Genomic DNA, 19288 nt, shown 5'->3' with positions numbered 1-19288 from the left:
AATGTATTGTGGGCAAAAAGACAGACACCAAATTGCATGTTTTAGTATGATTACGGTAGCAGAACGCTTAAGAAACGCATGTACCATATGCATACAGTTGCCAGTCGTGTCAGTGAGTAGCAAGCAACATGCTTGGCCAGCATGTGCAGCAAAGGTTGACACAGTTCGCAACTACAGCGCTATAGTTTAGTGTCCACAATTCAACGTAAAATTTGCTTCTTTATTTGAAGCCAAAGCAGATGGACCGAAACCTGCAAGCTTGGTTAAAGCAGGGCTTGATGCATCATCTGTTCTTGCCGCTAATGAGGAAATATTGAAAGCTTATATGGGAAAAAGTCCCACACTAGCTCGTGGAACCTGATGCCGAGGCCGGCGAATGGAATAAACAATTATCCAATGTTCCTGGAAACCATAACTTTACGAGTATGTATCTGCATTCCATTAACTATTCATTTGATGTGCTTTATTGTACTTTCCCGTCATTTTTTGCAATCCATATTTCATTGGTTCTGTACAGTATTTAATTGGTTCCGTTTGACTTACACCAACTTTGTATACCGAGTTAATTACCATGCGGAGCGAAACACGGGTTTAAGCAATTTGTTCATGTCCGTCCGTATGTCTGTCTCATCAGTTTATGATCGTCAGTTTATGATCCAGGAACCACTTTTAAATTTAATATTATATGTTGACCGTGAAACAGAGCATGAATAGCAAGACAAGTTTGTCGTTTTACTGTACCTTGTCTCAGAATTTGTCCCGAGCGCACGTGTTCGGAGAGGAGTGAGATAATTTTTTTGACTCTGCCTGTCTGGCAGTCAAACAAAATTGAAAATCATTCCAAACAGGAAACTTACTGTTTTTAAGGATGTTATAAAGGCCACAAACAACAGGCATGAAGTGCTAATGTAACATGTTAGAGAGGGTGGTGTAAAACACTGCAGAAGATGGTGGCAAAACCTGGAATTTATTGCTTTGTACACCTTTACATCTCTTCAAACCTTTATTTAACTCTAGAACATAAATCGCCTTCATAATACTTCCAGGAACCATATAATATAACATATCGATATATAGCATTAGAGGGTGTGGCATGTGTACTGGGGTTGAAGAAGAGGCTGTCATAATGGTGATGTACGTTGCTGATTGACGCTGCATTCGATGGTGATCAATAAAGCCTCCGTCTCCTAAATTGCGACTCAACATCATCTTATTACAGTGTTTAAGGGTGGATCATGTACACGATTCCTTTAGTTATGCTAAATTTTCTGGATTTTAAAAAAAGGATCTTTTCAATCATCATTTTATTGAAAATGATGTACAGGAGGGCCTGCCCTTGCCGTTTGTCGGTTTCTCCTTCGTGAATTTGCTCTATCACTATGAATTTATTGAGGCAAGGATTGCAGTCAATGCACTCGAGTGATTGCGGGTTGATGAACTATCTTCCACATTTATTTACCTAATTAACATGGGCCATCAACACAATAACCCCCCGCAAACCCTCCAACATCATCGCCACCATCATCTCCATCGATTCGTCTTTATCGTCGCCATCATCAACATCGCCATTGCATTATTGGATCAAGTTTATCATCATTATTATTAAAGGTAAGTTTCGTGATCTTAACTCAAGAAGATAAACTTAATTTTACATTAAGATGCAGGAAAATAATACTTTATTTTATGTTCTTAATAACTTTCAGTCATGAAAATAAATAGCACACAATGCACAAACGTCTATCTATATATTACTAAAACTCTCATCTTGTATATATGTATGTATGTTCCCGAAATATAGCCAAAACGGAACACGATAGCGCAACATTTTTCAGCCCACCTTACTCACCATTCGCCTGTGGTGTGCAATATCAAGTTTCGTTCAAATCGGGCAACGAAAAAAGATTATTAAAAAAATCAATTCCCGATTCAGTCAAGTACTCTTCGAGAGAATTTGATCAATGCAAACAATCTCAGCGATATAGTTCGCTGGAGCTATCTTTTTGTTTTCTTGAAATGATTTTTTTTCATCAACCGCTGTCACAACGGGAACCCAACAGGTTCACGGGTCGTCTAGTGTTAATAAAAGGTATGGTTTGGACAAACTTTAAAGTTGAAGTCCCTAACCCTATTTTCTCTTACTCCCCAAGTTTGCGCATCGCAGATTTGCGGTTCTCGGTGATTTTCATGAATGTAACCCCTGTGAATGGCAAGGCCCTCTTGTATAAACTTGAACACTGCGTGGGGTATTGTGTTCTATGAACTCTCATGTAATAAAGTATGTTTTGATGCCTGTTTCTCTTCACTCCTGATTGCACTGAAAGTTATTTTTAACTTTCAGTGTATTTTTATTTTTTGGAAAGTTATTCTGGTTTCCTCTGCCCTGCTGTTGTCGTAAGAACGCTGTTCCCTTTGTTATGTTGTCTTGATTTGTTCTGTCATTGCTCTTTCACTGCTTGGTGTTTTGTTGATGATGTTGGCATTTACTGAAGGTATTGTGATGCAGTTTCTAACATAGTGTTCTTTATTTGACCTTACAGGCATGTGCAATCGGGGAAGCAGGACATTTCCGCTGCATTAATGTTGGCCTTGCCTGACGTGCCACTGTCCCTGGATCTTGTGAGGCCAGAGAAACAGAATGGTGTAAGACCCTTTATTCTTTATTTGCTTCAGAATTACATTTTTGTCAAGTCGTACAAAAACATTTTTGCCACCTGGGCTAAACTTCTTTTCTCTGAAATTTTAATTCTTGTGTTAGAATTGTTTGTTAATTTGTGTTTTCATCTCTTGCTAGATGTTAAAAGTTGGGGTGATCTGCAAGGATGGACGATTATTGCTATTTCAGCACACGCTCAATGGGTACGTCTGGATTGTTTCCTTTTCATTTTGTCCAAAATTGGCAAATCACCTTTTGGGTTTGGCTGAGAGAAGTGGGCTGGGCTGGTTTTAATATCACAATGAACAAAAATGAGAAGAAGAAAAAAATTAACTCGCGGATGTACCTATCCGGTGATTGGATGGAATGGCAATTTATTCAGACAGGAAGGCCATAGAACAATAACAACATTCCTATGACAGTTGGCTTTAAAGCACCGCACACCAGGTTGCCGTGATGTCGTCGTTGTACTGTAATTTTCCAAATGTAATACGCACTCCCAAATATGAAATGTATTTCTCACCCAAATCAAAAAAATTCTTATTTGCTTGTTATCATGTATAATAATGCACCTAGGCTTTTGCAATACTGTGATCAAAGTAACCCTTTGATGACAAGAATGTTAGTGTCATTAAATCGCTAATTGCGAGCTCGCCTTCGCTCTTGCTGTTTGCAATTATGGCCAGCAAATAAACATTCTCAAAAACCCATTGTAGCATTTCCTCGCTGTGTGGACTTGAATACAAACGTTTTTATTTACCCGATAAAATATATTTTTTTAATCACACCATGAAAATAAAGCCACGTTGCTACACCATGAAATCAAAGGCTATTACAATAAAGCGGCATTGGCTGGTGCAGTAGTGACACTTTGTTCATTGCTTCAAGAGGACAGAGCCCTGTTTTGATTAAAGCGTCTTGATTATTTTCTTTCAAAAATCATGTTTAAGGCTACTGAAAATTAATGAAAATGGGAGGCAATTCTCATTTATGCTTAAGAAACACTGAGAATCAAGAGCAAATACTATTGAAATGCAACACTTGTTGTGAGTGTGCATTATCATTCACAACACTTGTTGGAAATGATGTTCTGGACTGGCTGCAAAAAAAAGAAATTTAGATTTGTTACCATGTATAATATGCACCCTAACTTCTCGATAAAATTTTCATGAAAACAAAATGCATATTATATTTGGAAAATTACGGTATACAGTATCATATAAGTCATCAAAAATACAGCAAGTCATCCCCCACCATATGCGTATCACAGTTTTTGTACAATTTCATACCCCTGGGTCAATTGCCCTGAAATTTCATGTACCACATTATTGTAACATGAGGCTGGACAGGATGGTTTAGTTTTGAGGTATGCACACTCACCTCTAAGTTGTCTATCCTGCATTTGAATCTCGGCCCAGCTATAAATTGTCATCCCGGTTCGCTGGGGTGATTCACCAACGTGTGTGCCATCCCTCGGATGGACGTTAAACGGGAATCCCGTCTGCCAGCGTTTGTTGGTGAACGTTATGGATCCTATGGTGTGCTTCGTGAAGAGTAGGTGAGCTATCGCCGACACCATGGCCAAATTACAAATTCCTGTCCTAACCAGCAGAGGATGTTGCATCAGCAGCACAGCCACACCCTCATTCAATGATGCTACACCTCAACCTAGTGCTGCATCGGGACAAAGATTGTCACACGAGTGCCATTAATTTTTGTTTTTGTGCTTCAATCTCAATGAGAATTGCAATTTTTAGCTCGCCTGTTCGAAGAACAGAGACCCCCGGCGTGAGTGTCAGCGTCAGTGTGAGCGTGAAAATGTTAAAGATTTTGGTGCAAGTTATTTTTTCCTTTCTAATGTTTTTATCTACCACACTATTTTTTATATGCCCGATATATATATATATATATATATATATATATATATATATATATATATATATATATATATATATATATATATATATATATATATATATATATATATATATATATATATATATATATATATATATATATATATATATATCTATCTTCTTCTTTCGGCTGCTCCCGTTCGGGGTCGCCACAGCGGATCATCCGTATGATCCACATAGTGATTTGGCACATGCTTTACGCCGGATGCCCTTCCTGACGCAACCCTGGTCGCCTCTTACGACACAGGGATATGGTACACCTATTTTAACCGGGGTATACACCGGCCCAGTGCACTGGTACTCATTTCGCCGACCTCGGAAGGATGACAGGCTGAGTCAACCCCCTGGTGTATTAATTCAGTGGCCCAACGGGGCTTGAACTCAGGACCTTTTGGATCCCAAGCCGCTGCCCTAACCACTGCGCCAACACCAGGCATGTGTGTATATATATAAATATATATATATAAATATATATATATAAATATATATATAAATATATATATATATATATATATATATATATATATATATATATATATATATATATATATATATATATATATATATATATATATATATATATATATATATATATATATATATATATATATATATATATATATATATATATATATATATATATATATATATATATATATATATATATATATATATCTGGGCGTATTATGTGATTCCGTCCGTCCGTTCCTGTCCGCACTCTAACTCCCAAAGTTTTCAACTTTCACGTTTCATATTTGGTACATAGGTACAGACTGTGGAGACGGTGTGTCGTGACATACGTTTGTCATCTAAAGTGGTTGCCATGGCAACCAGGATTCTGTTTTCCATGTAGTAGCACAATTCTGTATATACCTTCTTGTTCGGATGTATATTGTGCTCACTTGCGCTCTTGTTACTGATTACAATATACAAATACATATATTGCTTTAAAATTATTTGGATCAGACTTCACTGCAATTCTTTATAAAAAATATTAATTATTAGACTAGTCTTTTAAAAACGATAAATGTATAAACAGGCAAGCATTGGGTGGCTTTGACACCAACTCTCTGGTTATTGTTGCTTTGACCAACACTTTTATTCCTTGTTAACCTTCATTCACATTTTTATTGTGACATTTTATTTTGACATATGTCAATGCCACAATTAAAAATTGCAATTATGTTGTTGTTGAAACAACAAATAACGCTTCTCTGAGCGATCGAGCGTCGTATGTCGGGTACCCCAGGGAGAGGGCATTGCTTTGGATGCCCTATCCCTGGGGGGAGGGCATCCAAACAAAATATTTATTTCCACTGACGACTAAAGCAGCTATGATGCTGTTTCTCATCTGGCTTAAATCCGTGGCGTTGCACATCATGCAGAGGACATCGGTAAAACAGTGAGTACAAATATCTTGGAAATTTTAACAGTAAAGTCAAGTTTAAGCATATCCGTCGTGGTTATTTTGAGCACCCAACTTACCCGCTGTTTTCTTTTTGTTGAACAGAAAATGCAAGAAGCCCTTGACACCGGACTGCATTTTGCAGATAGCCACAGAGAGCGGGGGAGAAGCCAGCCCCATGGCTTTGCTTTCAGTGGTGTTTTGTGCTGAGCCTAGCTGCTTGTTCCTTGCCTACGGCAGCCCCATGCACCCTGTGCTTGAGAGAGTGGTAAATAAATTTACTCATTAATTTTATTTACTTGTCAATTTGTTAATATTGGGAGGCTGGGTCTCATGGAGGAGCAGAACATGAGTTTCCCATCTCAAAGCTTTTGCGAGATGACAACTTCTGGTAACACGTTCTTCTCCATCTTTTAAATCCTTTTTTAGGTCATCTCGTTAGAGATGACCTAATAAAACCAGTCTCGATGTCCATCCATCTGGACGTACGTCCCCATTTTTTTCTTCCGATTGTCTTGATATTTGGTATATGGGTCGAGGTCGATGAGGGATGCACGATGGTATGACCTTTGACCCGATTGAAGGTCAAGGTCAACATCACTCCAAAGTTGTGAAATCCTCCATTTTCAAAATCTATCTCCTCCGCCGTTTATGATCCGATCTTCAAAATTCCTTCGGTTTCTGATAATATGGAACAATATCTAAATTTGGTCAGGCTGGTTTTTTTGAAATTCGTCCTGGTTATCGAGTCACGTATCTTCAAAGTTGGAAAAATCGTTGATGTGATACGGTCAAAAATTTTGCCCGATCTTGATGAAACTTGGTATGTAGGTAGGGGTCGATGAGTGATGCACGACGGTATGACTTTAGACACGATTGAATATCAAGGTCAAGGTCACTCCAAAGTTGAAAAATCTGCTAATTTCAACATTATCTCCGCCATTTATTATCCGATGTCGGCGGAATTTCCAACAGATTATGATAGTAGGGTACAATATCTGAATCTGGTCGGGTTGTATTTTTCGAATTTGTAATTTGATTTCTGAGGTTTTCTATCCTTTTTACTCCCGGGCTTTCGTGTGTACGTTGAACCAAAAGACAAGACGGCATCGAAGCCATTCGAAGCCGATCAGAGATCCACATCTACAGAGCTTCAGAGATGACCGTCACCCCCAACTGGGGGTAATTTTTTGACTTCTTCTGTACGCAGCACATGGCTGTAGGGTAACATCATTTTCTGGGGGTTGCAGCTTTGTTGCCTCTGCAGTGCCCCTGGAAGGTTTGAGTAGGAATTTGTAATTTGGCTAAGGTGCTGACGATAGCTCACTTCCTCTTCATGAAGGACAGCGTAAGATCCATCAAGTAATGCTCGCAGACAGAACGCTTAGTTTAATGACCTTCTGAAGAACACACTCGCTGATGTATCATCTTGCATGTGAAACACCAGGATGACAGTTTATACTTGGGCTGAGATTCAAACTCAGGATACACAGCTCAGAGGTGAGTGTGCATTCCTCCATGCTATCCTGCCGGCCCTCTTTTGAGCTATGAAACCATAGATCATTGCTCGTGCCTCCTTTTAAGACACTGATCAGCACTAAGTAAACTGTAATATTTAGATGTTAAAAAAACCTTAACTGAATGTGAGGAATCATAGCAAGAAGAGTCACTCTGTGCTGTTGATGAAATTATTGACAGCTACCATTATGGTGGCCCAAGCTCAATGCAATGCAGCAAGCTATCTGTGCAATGCTAACATCTGTCTTAAAATTATAATTGCTTCAACAAAATCCTTTGCTTCCTGTGTTCCCAAGTGCATTCATTCATTTGACACATTTCTCATTTTCTTAGCAAAATGCTAGTTAACTGTTTGAGTGCTGAATTTTCCCAGAATGCAATATGAAAACATGGTATTTTTTTCAGCCAAACTGACTAAAACGTAAGATGCTTGATATTAGCCCAATCCCTCACGCAGCAGGAGATGGAGTTTTGCAATCACTTATTTGTGTCTGTCCAGGCCATATGGCACGAATGCAAATCTGCCCTTATTTTTGCACTTTATGTTTTTCTGTTCATCTGTCCATTCCATTTTATCTTGTATACCTTGAACGGAACATTGTGGAGCCACCAAACTGGCAGACATCATGGGTGTACCCCTTGTGGAGTATTATCAGTGGGAGGGGAAGGAGAGAAGATGTTTATAACACTAACAGATGTGAGATGAGATGTTTATAAGGGGGGGAGTAAGGGTTTCTCTATTTTGGGGTCCAGACATTCATGTAATTCCTGCAATGCTGTCAAATGTGGCTTGCATAATGTAGTGTTGATGGTGAAATGTATTTGTGACCAAACGTTGAGGCTTTGAGAAGGGTGGAGGGTTAGTTCTGCTCGTTTTCGTAAGAACGGTGTGGAAGTTGCATGGGGGATTCCCCCTCCCCCCTCCCCTCTCCTCCGTTGCCCTTGTTGCTTGTTGAATGAACGTTTTTACTAATTGAATTCTCACATCCTGATGGTTTTATTTTACGCTTCCATTCCACTTTTCACAACCAAGGATAGCTGGCTGATGATGCATGTGGTTGTTACACAATGTTCCCCCCCATCATCCTTGAATGCAGAAAGCAGACATGTCTGAGCCGCACATTTGCCTTGTTCGTGACGACCCTCTTCTCAGCAATATTCAAATGAAGATTGCTGTGACAAAGGTAACAAATGTGACAATATCCTATCGGTTGATTGATTTCCGCAATTATTTTTGCCAAAATTGGATTTATTTTACAGTTAAATCATTTTCATGTAATCGTCATTCGCTATCCCCCCTTTCCTTGCTGATGCCATGATGATAGTACACAAAGGTTTTTTGGGAGATAAAGTAGGAAGGGAAGGGAGGGGGTGGGGGTGGGGTTCCTGTAGTGAAGTAAATTTTATTTCACTTTTTTGTTTACTTTAATATTATCAGTAAAATATTGTTATTATTGATTTGCATTTCCACAAAGTATGATTTGTCTTCTTCCTTTTTTACCCTCGCCAAAGGAGAGGGTATTGCATTTGGGTCCGTTTTTTTGTTTGTTTGTCTGTCTGTTGGGTAGTCGATCTAGTCGAAAAAAAAAAAAATTTTGAGATTTTTTTTTTCCTACCTTTATTATCAGAATTTCCGTCGATATGTTTGTCTGTCTGTCTGTCTGTTGGCTGATCTTAGAGCACCCTTATTCTGGACATTTCCATCTGTCTGTCTGTCCGTGAAACTTTGGTCAAGCCTAGGGGCTAAACCACTCAACCGATTCCAATGAAATTTGGTAGGGAGGACCAATATTTCTGGGAATCGTGTGCTTTCGAATATGGGACCCAGGGCCTTAGCAACGGCATCGCAACGGCCCTTTAAAGTGGTCAAAAAATCGAAAAAACATAAATAAATCGAAGCTTATATTTATGTGCGCAATCTATTCGTCACAAAATGACGGATCACTGTGGTCTCATCGCCAGGGATCGCTGTTCACAGTCTCCAGCATGTCCTGTGCGATCTCCAAACGGAGTTGCTTCTGTTAGCAGCTTTGGCACGAACTTCGCTGAAATTCTCCTTAAGCCCAAATCCTCAGTCACAATGGAATGAACGGATCCAATGCTGATGCCCGCCTCGTCTGCAAGTTCTCTGATCATGATTCGACGATCCTGCATCAGCAGGGTCCTCACTTGGTCAATGACGATCTCATTTCGGGATGTTGAGGGCCTACCAGAACGTGCTTCACTTTCCACTGATGTGCGACCATCTTTGAAGCGGTTGCACCACTCTTTTATCTGTGTGGTGCCAATCGCTTCGTTCCGGAAGGCCTGTTGAATCTTGCGGATCGTTTCCACTTGGGAATCGCCAAGCTTTACACAAAATTTGATGCAGTAGCGTTGTTCAAGTTTTCCCGTCATTTTGTCAAAAACGAAAATCCGACGGCGCTCACTTACACTTCCTCACTCATCGGCGGTCTGTCGGCGACTGACAGCTTCTGCAGGCGGGAAAATATTCACGCATACGGATTAGGATCGCCGACATACGTGCACCAAACCACGCCTCCCTAGCTTCATTTGTTTACGCACGGAAAATTAAGGTAGGATACTTTTTGAACACACCTCGTGTGTGTGTGTGTGTGTGTGTGTATGCTAGTGGGGTGTGCTTACACATTGTGTAAGCATACGAACAATGTTTCCCATTGTCTTGGGTCGCTCACCTGCATTTGATTTTTCATTTATTTGTATTTTCATTTCTGGATACTTTCCGACGGTTCTGTGATTTTTTTTTTTGACTTTTTTTCCTGGTGTATCGGCTTCCATGTCCATCGGCACACAAAATTACCATGCTTCCCCATTGTCTCAGGTTACTCACCTGCATTTTTCATTTTTATTTTTGTTTTTTTCATTTATTGATGTCTGACGATTCTGCGGTTTTTTTTTTTCCGGTGTAATGACCGATAGCCATCGGCATGCAAAATTTCAGCTTTCTACGTCACCCGGAAGGCACCAATCTGTAATATCAGTCAGGCACCGATCAGTGGTTAGTGCTATATATATACACACAGGGTGTCCCAAAAAAATACAACTTTTCATCCGCAAAGAGGATGGTCATAACATATATATTTTTTAAAAGATATGTGGCTGGATAGAAAGCTGAAAGGTTGAAGTTTATTGTACCAATGTCAAAATTGCCACCAAAATTTAAATTTTGATATAGAATCGTCGCTTTCTTTTAGACTACATATTCGACGTAGGCTCCACGTTGTCCGATCATTGCCTGCAAACGCGTTCTCATGTTCTCCATCACTTTGGAAAACGTTTCCTGAGGAATGTTCTGGATTTCTCGGTGGATATTTTCCTTCAGCTGATCAAGAGTCTGAGGCCTAGGGTTTCCATAGATCCTGTCCTTGAGATACCCCCACAAGAAGAAGTCTGGAGGAGTAAGGTCAGGGGAATACGGTGGCCACTCAACGTCTTTGTAGAGGGAGATAAGGCGGCCCTCAAAATGTTGGTTGAGAAAACGCCTTGTTTCCCTGGCTGTATGGGGCGTTGCCCCATCCTACTGGAACCACTGGGTTCTCATCTGGATCAGGTTGTTTCTCCTACGGGCCTGAGTACATAGTTCAGGCAGATAGAATTCCTGAATCATTTTGCGATAGTTCCTCTGGTTTACCGTGCAAGTGCGTCCCTGGTCATCTTCAAAGAAGTATGGACCAATTATCCCATACCAACCAACCGCCACCCACATGGTGACTTTGAGAACAGATCGAGGCACCAGTTCAGTTGATGCATTACCAGGATTTTCAGTTCCCCAGTACCGAAAGTTTTGCTTGTTTACCTCCCCGGACAAGTGAGCATGGCATTCGTCCGTCATGTGAAGTTTTTTGAGGAAGTCTGCATCTTCCTCCAACTTCCCTGAGAACCAATTTGCAAAGTCTAGTCGTTTGCGTTTCTGTTGATCAGTAAGCACTGTTTCCGTTTGAATTTTGTATGCAAAGGCATGAATGTCTTGGCGAAGGATCCTCTGAACGGTGCTCTTATGAATGTTTGTCTCGGCAGAAAGTCGGCGAATCAATTTTTTTTTGGACTCTGAACGTTTTTTTTTTTTGGACGTCTGTCTCACCATTTCCACATTTTCTTCACTACGACCTGTCCTCTTCTGACCACTGTGACCTTTGTGAAGGTCACAGATGGTTCCCACATTGGTAAACTTTGCGATGGTGCACTTTATTGTCCGAACGTTTGGTGCATGACACAAGTGGATACCGAAATGTCTCGAGTAAAGACGTTGCACCTGTATGACACTTTTCGTCTGGTGCCAAAGTTCAACAATTTTCGTCCGTTGTTGTACGGTCAGTCTTGGCATTTTTCTGGCGCTTGCTCATTATCAAAATAAACTTCAGGGTCTCTGCAACAAGAAAAGAAGCATTAGTGACAATATTACTGCTTTTTTAGGATCAAACGAAGCATTTTAAAAGTTGTATATTTTTTTGGGACACCATATATATATATATATATATATATATATATATATATATATATATATATATATATATATATATACACACACACACACACACACACACACACACACACACACACACACACACACACACACACACACACACACACACACACACACACACACACCCACACGCATATATTTAGTCCCCATTGGACTTGGTCCGAAACAGGGGCTTATGGAGTTGTCCAGGTGTGTGTGAAGGGGGGTGCTGAGGGTGCTGCAGCACCCCCTAGCTGTGGGCAGGAGGAGCGCAGAACCTGCCTGCAAAAAGAAGCCTTTTTTATTTTAAATATATATATATAATAAATAATTTTACTTTGGGGAAGAAAATATAAGTTAAAAAAAAATGTGTTTGTTAGTTTTTAGTGATCACAGACATGGAGATCTTGCTACGGGGTTGGGGTTCACGACGACTCTAACACCATCGCTAAAATAGACAGCACCTCAGCACCCCCACTCAAAATACCTTCTCGCGTGCCTGGAGTTGTCTCAATTTTCGTGTTCTTGCGTGCGTGTGTCCGCAACCATATTTTGGACATGTATGGACCGATTTTATTCATACTTGGCACAGAGACAACACATGATGGTCAACATATGCACCTCATTTTGTTTCGTGATGCAATGAAAGATGGCTGGCTGGCGTTAAAAAAAAATAAAATGACCAACAGTGTCAAACACGTCCTCAACCATTTCTCGGACATGCATTTACCAATCTCATTAAAACTTGGCACACATTATAATGAATGATTGCTTACATATGGCAATTATTTTGTTTCGAGATCAGATCCATGATGGCAGACTGGCTGCCATTTTGTTACTTAAATGTGTCCCCAACCATTTCTTAGACATGCATGGTCTGATTTTGTTCAAACTTGGCACAATCACAGTCCATGATGTCATACACGTGCCCCTCAATTTATTTTGCGATCTGTTCAAAGATGGCCGACCGGTAGACTTGCGGCCATTTTATTTGTCAATAAATAATGGCTACCCCTTTAACTCCGAACAGGCTTGTAGCATGGTATTGTGTACACTGTGGTCCTAAATGAGGAGAAAGCTTAGAAATTGAACCCAGTTTTAATAAGATAAACGATCTTAATGTTATATAATGCCCAAGTGTCTGTGCTTTCAGAAAATGTATACTTTGCTATAGGTCCTATGGATATAGTTGCTTACAAAGCATGTTTTTTTTTAATCCAAACACAGGCTATTTTTTTCCATTTTTATAGCTCATTTTTTTGAAATGGGTTACATGTATGATTCTATATGTTGTCCAAAATGGTTGAAAATGCATTTTTTGTTTGATATATGTCATTATACATAAGAATAGAACAATTCCTCGAAACAGTACATTTCTTATGACCTTCTGCATATCTTGGCACCTTCAAATGTGTAAAATCTCAGATTTTGCAAAATTTCCCCCAGTCATAGTGAATCTTACAAAATCTTATTCCAGAAATTTGAAATGCATCTGATAGAACATCTTAAATAGCAATTTACTTCTGCATAAAGTGATGATTTATAATGGCAAGTTTCAACATGGATCATTACAACATACCAGTTTTTAGGTTCACTTCCATGATTGGGTCAAAAATGTTAGGAAGTACGTAACAAATTGCATTTACCAAGCTGCTACAAAATTACTGGTAGCTATAAGCTTGATTTTATAACCATATAATAAGTTTACCAAGATGGCCCTATGATATAAAAATCAATACCAAAGGCCAGTTTGTGTTCAGTATACAGAACATCAAAGGTCATTAGGAAATACGTAACGTTTTAAAGAAATCTGCACTTTTAATCCCAAGATGTTAGTTTGGTTCATCACAGCATGTATTTCTATGGTTAAGTTTATGTGCATATATATTTATGACCTGAATGAACACTGATCAATTTGTTAATTTCATATGACCTTGACCTCTTTGCTCAAGGTCAAATATCAGGTAAACCAAATATTCTCCATATATGTGGTTTCCAATTAGTGTATAATACATATCTAAGCCATCAGACCAATTTTAGAATGATACGAGTTCCTTGATACAGATAATTGATAACCAACTTTGACCCTGTCAGAGCAATAGAAAGAGGGAAGAATTAAGCTCTGCCCAAATAGATCCTGAATCCCCATGATGTTGGCTAACAAATGATATGCAAAACTTAATCATACAATGACTTTCATTTTTTGGTCCCCCGTGTCCTAAATGTGTACATAATACCTTGCTATAAGCCAACAGCAAAATTAATAAAACGATCGGGACTACGATATTTTATGTTTTTTTTTTTTTCCTTGTTAACACTAAATGGCAAACATCTTTCAATCTTGGCTAAATGCCAAACACATTTGTCTCACTCTATTTTTCTGAAAGAATCTTCAAACTAACCCACTTATTTACATGGTCAGCCACTGGAAGAGATTCAGTATCTTTAACTTCTACACCTCACCATCATCCTTGACCCCTCCTGGACTGACTACATAGCAAGGCTGGCCTCCAAAACCAGCCCCAGACTTGGCATAGGCTGTCATTCCAAGTCTGTCCTCAGAAAATCAGAACTAATCACAGCCTACAGGGCCTTTGTCTGTCGCTCAATGAACTACTGATTGCCTCTAAGGGCTGGTACCCCACCCTCACATTGTTCTCTCCCGAAAGCTATGGAATTGAAAGCTCTAAACAGGATTGCCATCTCTTGCTATGATGTCTAAGCAAAAGGCATGTTAATCTCGCATCGTAGATTCATTGGTGTCCTTTGTTTTTTTTAGATTATTATTATTATTTATTTATTACGAACAAATACATCCCGTCGGTTCGCTGATGAGAATATTAAGTGGGTGGGGGGCGGAGTAAGGAGGAGGAGGGAGAGTGAGGAAGGAGGGGAGAGCGAGGAGGGGTGCAGAAAGGGAAGGCAGCGTCAGGGGGGGGAGGGCACTGGGAAGGTAGCGTGAGGGCAGGGCAAGGGAAGGCAGCGTCAGGAGGAGGGCAAGGGAAGGCAGCGTGAGGGGAGGGCAAGGGAAGGCAGCGTGAGTGTAGGGTCCGTCCAGACACATCCGGAGATAACCACTGTGCGGACGATGGGTATACCGAGGGTGGGACTAAAAGAGATGGGAAGAGAGAGGGGTGTAGGGAAACAGAGGAGGGTTTGGGGGGAGGGGTGAGGAAGCAGGGAGGTGGAGTAGTGAGGGGGGAGGGGGAGCGAGGAGAGGTAGAAAAGCAGTAAACAATGCGTAAATAAAACAAAAATAAACTAGAACAGCACTCGGTAGAGTGCATACCTCCGCCACGCAATGGCTGATCCATGCGAACATATCGGGCCCAATACATTTTTGAAATATCATGCTGTATATCGTTTTTGGCCCTATCAATGATGAAGAATCACTTTTAAAATTAAACAAGCTCGAATGAGCTAAGATCCTCGTCCTCTTAATGATGACATAAAAACGAATATGACGTCATTGTGATGTATCAGGTTTGCGATAAATTATCTGTGCTAATGCCCGGCTTGATTCCCACAAACAAAATTCAAACAGCTTGCCTAGTTTCGGAGATAATGGTATAGGGGATTTCCATTAGCGGTGATAATGACGTCAACTTTTTTTCTCGAAAGAATTTCCAAAATCGGAGATGTTTACTGCCTGCGCGTTAGACCATAGGATGATGTGCATTATCGTTCCATTTCGTAGTCCCTTGCTTGGTATTACAATATGAGCACATGTAAATTCGTTAAATATTATATCTGAACATATTATGAATGTTGCTTGGCGTTTATAACGAGCGTTTCCGAGAAAATTAAATAAAATCACCGATAATTATTGTAAAAATTTCATTAACCCACATCTAGCTCGTCCAATTAAATCGTGCCGTAGATCGGTTCGTTGGCCGTTCTGCTGTCCGTGAACCAATCACAGTGTTTGTTTCTTGTATATTGAGCAGCCTCGGTCGCGCGCACAAAAATGTTGTTGACAGGCACAGCATAGCTAACATGGCACCGGCCATGGTGTCCGGCGTTGTTCCGAAGTGGCGTTGTATGCATGCGATTTCTGAACTGAAAGGGGATCTAATTGCATTTAAGCAAAAAAGCTGGAAGAAGTTTCTTGAAGGTGGATCACGCTGGCAAAATCTGGCGTGTTCAGAAGGTGAAACTATCCTGAAATAATCCCAGTTACTGAGCATCAATTTCAACACCAACATTGCCGATGTGTTGGAAACACCAATTGAGGTTGCTGTAGAAAATGGGGCCGGCTATCATCGTGAATGTTATCAACTTATTTGCAACATTAGCAAGCTAGCAGCAGCGGAAAGCAAGAAACGAAAAATTGACGAAGTTGACGGTAAGTTTAATAGTTGGTGTGTTAATAGACATTGTGCCATGGCGTTCAAAATAATAAATTAGCTTCATGTTCAACATCATTCAACAGGAAACTGTAGTGTTGGTGTTTGATCAAGCAATATATTCGAAAGTGCAACAAATTCAGTGGAAAGATCCACATTTCTTGAAGAGAACAGTAGTTCGACTTGGGGAGTTCCACACATGCATGGCTTTTTGGTGTGCATCTCTAAAAGATTTGGAGATGCGGGACTGCAGGATATCCTGATCGAGTCTGGGATAGTGGCACAGGGATCAATTAACGGTATCCTGACAGGACACCATTACAACAGAAGTGTTCGGTGTCACAAAATTGTCAGCGAGGTGATGCAGAGGCTAAGATGGCAAAGCTTCTTGAACAGCTTAGATGAGGAAGAGGAAAGTCAATCAAGACAGCTTCTGTTAAAGATTCAGACAGCCTTTCCTGGAGCTGAGTATCAAGAACTGATGGAGAACAGGGAATACCGCACACTGATAGACAAATATATGGACCACATCCGAATACAATCAGCATATCCAACCTATGCATTCTGGTCCTCATATATAGAGATGGTCCAGGAACTCTTGGTTTTTGTAAGAGGCACCAGAGAGGCAGATTGGAACTGCCTAATGTACAGTGCAAGGCCACAAGGTGGTCCACAGTTGGGAACTTGTACAGACTGGTCACATCTGAGCAACTGGTATTCAGCAATATGGTAATTGGAACTATTTTCATTTTAGAACAGGCGGCTCTCAGCGATGTATACTGAACAAAAATATAAACGCACCAAGCGATTGTTACTATTTTACCTCGAACTCATTAATACTAAATCTTCACAACAATTTGGTTATAGAATCCATGACAATTGAGCATTAAATTTCAAAGAGTTCCGTGAGAATTCTGGCGACAGTCTTTGCGCTACAACAGCCGACACAACCGAGGTGTCACTGTCAGAGTTCACACAGTCAGTAGCGGGTGTGTCCACCATTGGCGTCGCGCAGAGCGGTGCATCTCCGGCGCATGGACATCACCAGATTATCGATGGTGGCCTGAGGGATGTTTTCCCATTCCTCCTGGAGAGCCACACGGAGCTGGCGGACGTTCTCTGGGACTGTGTAACGTTGTCGTACGCGTCGATCAAGAACGTCCCAAAGGTGCTCGATGGGCGACATGTCGGGAGAATATGGAGGCCAGTCGAGGACATCAATGTCCTCCTCACCGAGGAAGTCCATGCAGATCCTGGCAACATGGGGGCGAGCATTGTCGTGCTGAAACGTCACATGTGAAGGCGCACAAACGGCACGACGATGGGTCTGAGTATCTCGTCCCTGTACCGCTGCCCGTTCAAGTTGCCTTCAATGAAATGAAGCCGAGTGCGCTCTCCATGGCATATGCCTGCCCACACCATAACACTGGCACCACCGTGTGACACCCGACGAAGGACATTGGCGTCAGTGTAGTGCTCCCCAGCCCGACGCCAGACGCGGAGTCTGCCATCAGCCCGATACAGCTGGAACCGCGACTCATCGGTGAACAGCACTCTCCTCCATCGTGCGAGGGTCCAGCGCAAGTGAACATTGGCTCAGTTCAGTCGGGTCTGACGCCGGACTGCAGTGAGGTCGAGTCCCCGGTGTGGTTGGCGGGCTCGGAGGTTGGCCTCCCTCAAGCGGTTACGCAATCGTCTGGGCTGAAATGCGCCTGTTATGCAGCCCGACAGTCTCATCGGCAGTCCTCGTGGCCGGTCGGAGTCGATCCCGGAGATGTTGCAGCCTCATGTGACGATCCTGACCGGCGGTGGTCACACGTGGTCGCCGGGCATGTGGGCGGTTCACGGTGCTTCCAGTCTCTCTGAGGCGCGTTCTCAGGCACCTAATGGTGGAGTGGTGGACATTGAAGTGTGCTGCAACGGCCCGTACTGACGTCCCAGCATTCAGCATGCCAATGGCACGCTCCCTCAAGATTTGTGACATCTGTGGCATGTTGACATTTGGCACCAGTCCACATTTTGGGGAGGCCTTTTATAAGGCAAGCTACAGGGAGTGTTTGTGTCCTGGTCACACTCACTGACCATCACTCTGTCAAGTCCCATGGTGCTCATGGGAAGGATTACTCAACGTGTGAGTCCACACACTCAGAGTGGTCAATTTCAATGGGAACATCTGTCTTGAGCAAAACAAAGGAACCATTGCTCAAACATATCATCGGTTTGACCATTTTCCCATAATGGCAATCTTGACTTAGATATTTAGGTTGGTGCGTTTATATTTTTGTTCTGTATAATTCGGATCCGCAACCATGCCAGGCCAATGATCATGAAAGGACGTTGCATTTTGGAAGATCACCTTGGTATCATTTTCAGGAAGAGTATATATTAGTGTGTAACAGAGCTTGAGATGTCGTTCTGTGCGTAGTCGTTTCATCTTGGTTGTACTTGGTTATAGTTCCACATCATTGGTATAAATGATCAGTGAAAAGGAATGATCCGAGTGATCAGTCAACATTAGTGCGTTTCCGTCATGTTGAGAAAGTACTGTTGTAGATATGTGCTCTCCAGCTAAATTATCGTGATGCAAACTAGCATCGGCGGAAACTTAACATGTTTCAGAACATTTCTTACTGAATGGTTTCAAGTTTTTGACTTGGCCTTTTCTTCTATTGCATGATAAACCTTGAAAGCGGCTCAAACAAACCTCGCACAGCCAGCCACATGAACCTCAGTCGCGGAAGTAAATGTGTGCTTGTATTACGTATCAAATTTACACGGTAATAGTACGTTTACGTTTCCCTATTTAAACAAACAAAAAAAAAAAACAACGTTTGCCATTAGTTATAGATAGACATGGGAATAATAATGCCGCATGGTGTGGGGAGGTAATCTCTCGTCAAGCGAAGCGATATATGTCAATACACCTTAATGTATGTCCCCTGGCAAGGAACTGTGATGCAGGAGGCG

General features: G+C 41.3%; 1 protein-coding gene across 1 annotated transcript in view; it reads left to right on the top strand.

The window, feature by feature from the left end:
* WDR43 (WD repeat domain 43) overlaps positions 1 to 19288 on the top strand; it is an 89539-nt gene that overhangs the window by 20799 nt on the left and 49452 nt on the right. The window contains exons 6-9 of the mRNA XM_085869879.1: positions 2538 to 2640; positions 2792 to 2856; positions 6080 to 6242; positions 8590 to 8676. Of these exons, the coding sequence (XP_085726005.1) occupies positions 2538 to 2640; positions 2792 to 2856; positions 6080 to 6242; positions 8590 to 8676 (418 nt within the window). The remainder of the gene's footprint in view (positions 1 to 2537; positions 2641 to 2791; positions 2857 to 6079; positions 6243 to 8589; positions 8677 to 19288) is intronic.

Source organism: Eptatretus burgeri, chromosome 2 (genome assembly GCF_056783735.1).
Source record: "Eptatretus burgeri isolate ZD-2024b chromosome 2, Ebu_testis_v1, whole genome shotgun sequence".
In the NCBI taxonomy this organism is placed as follows: domain Eukaryota; kingdom Metazoa; phylum Chordata; class Myxini; order Myxiniformes; family Myxinidae; genus Eptatretus; species Eptatretus burgeri.
Note: the sequence above shows the minus strand (reverse complement) of the source record. Positions and strands in the feature narration are given on the sequence as shown.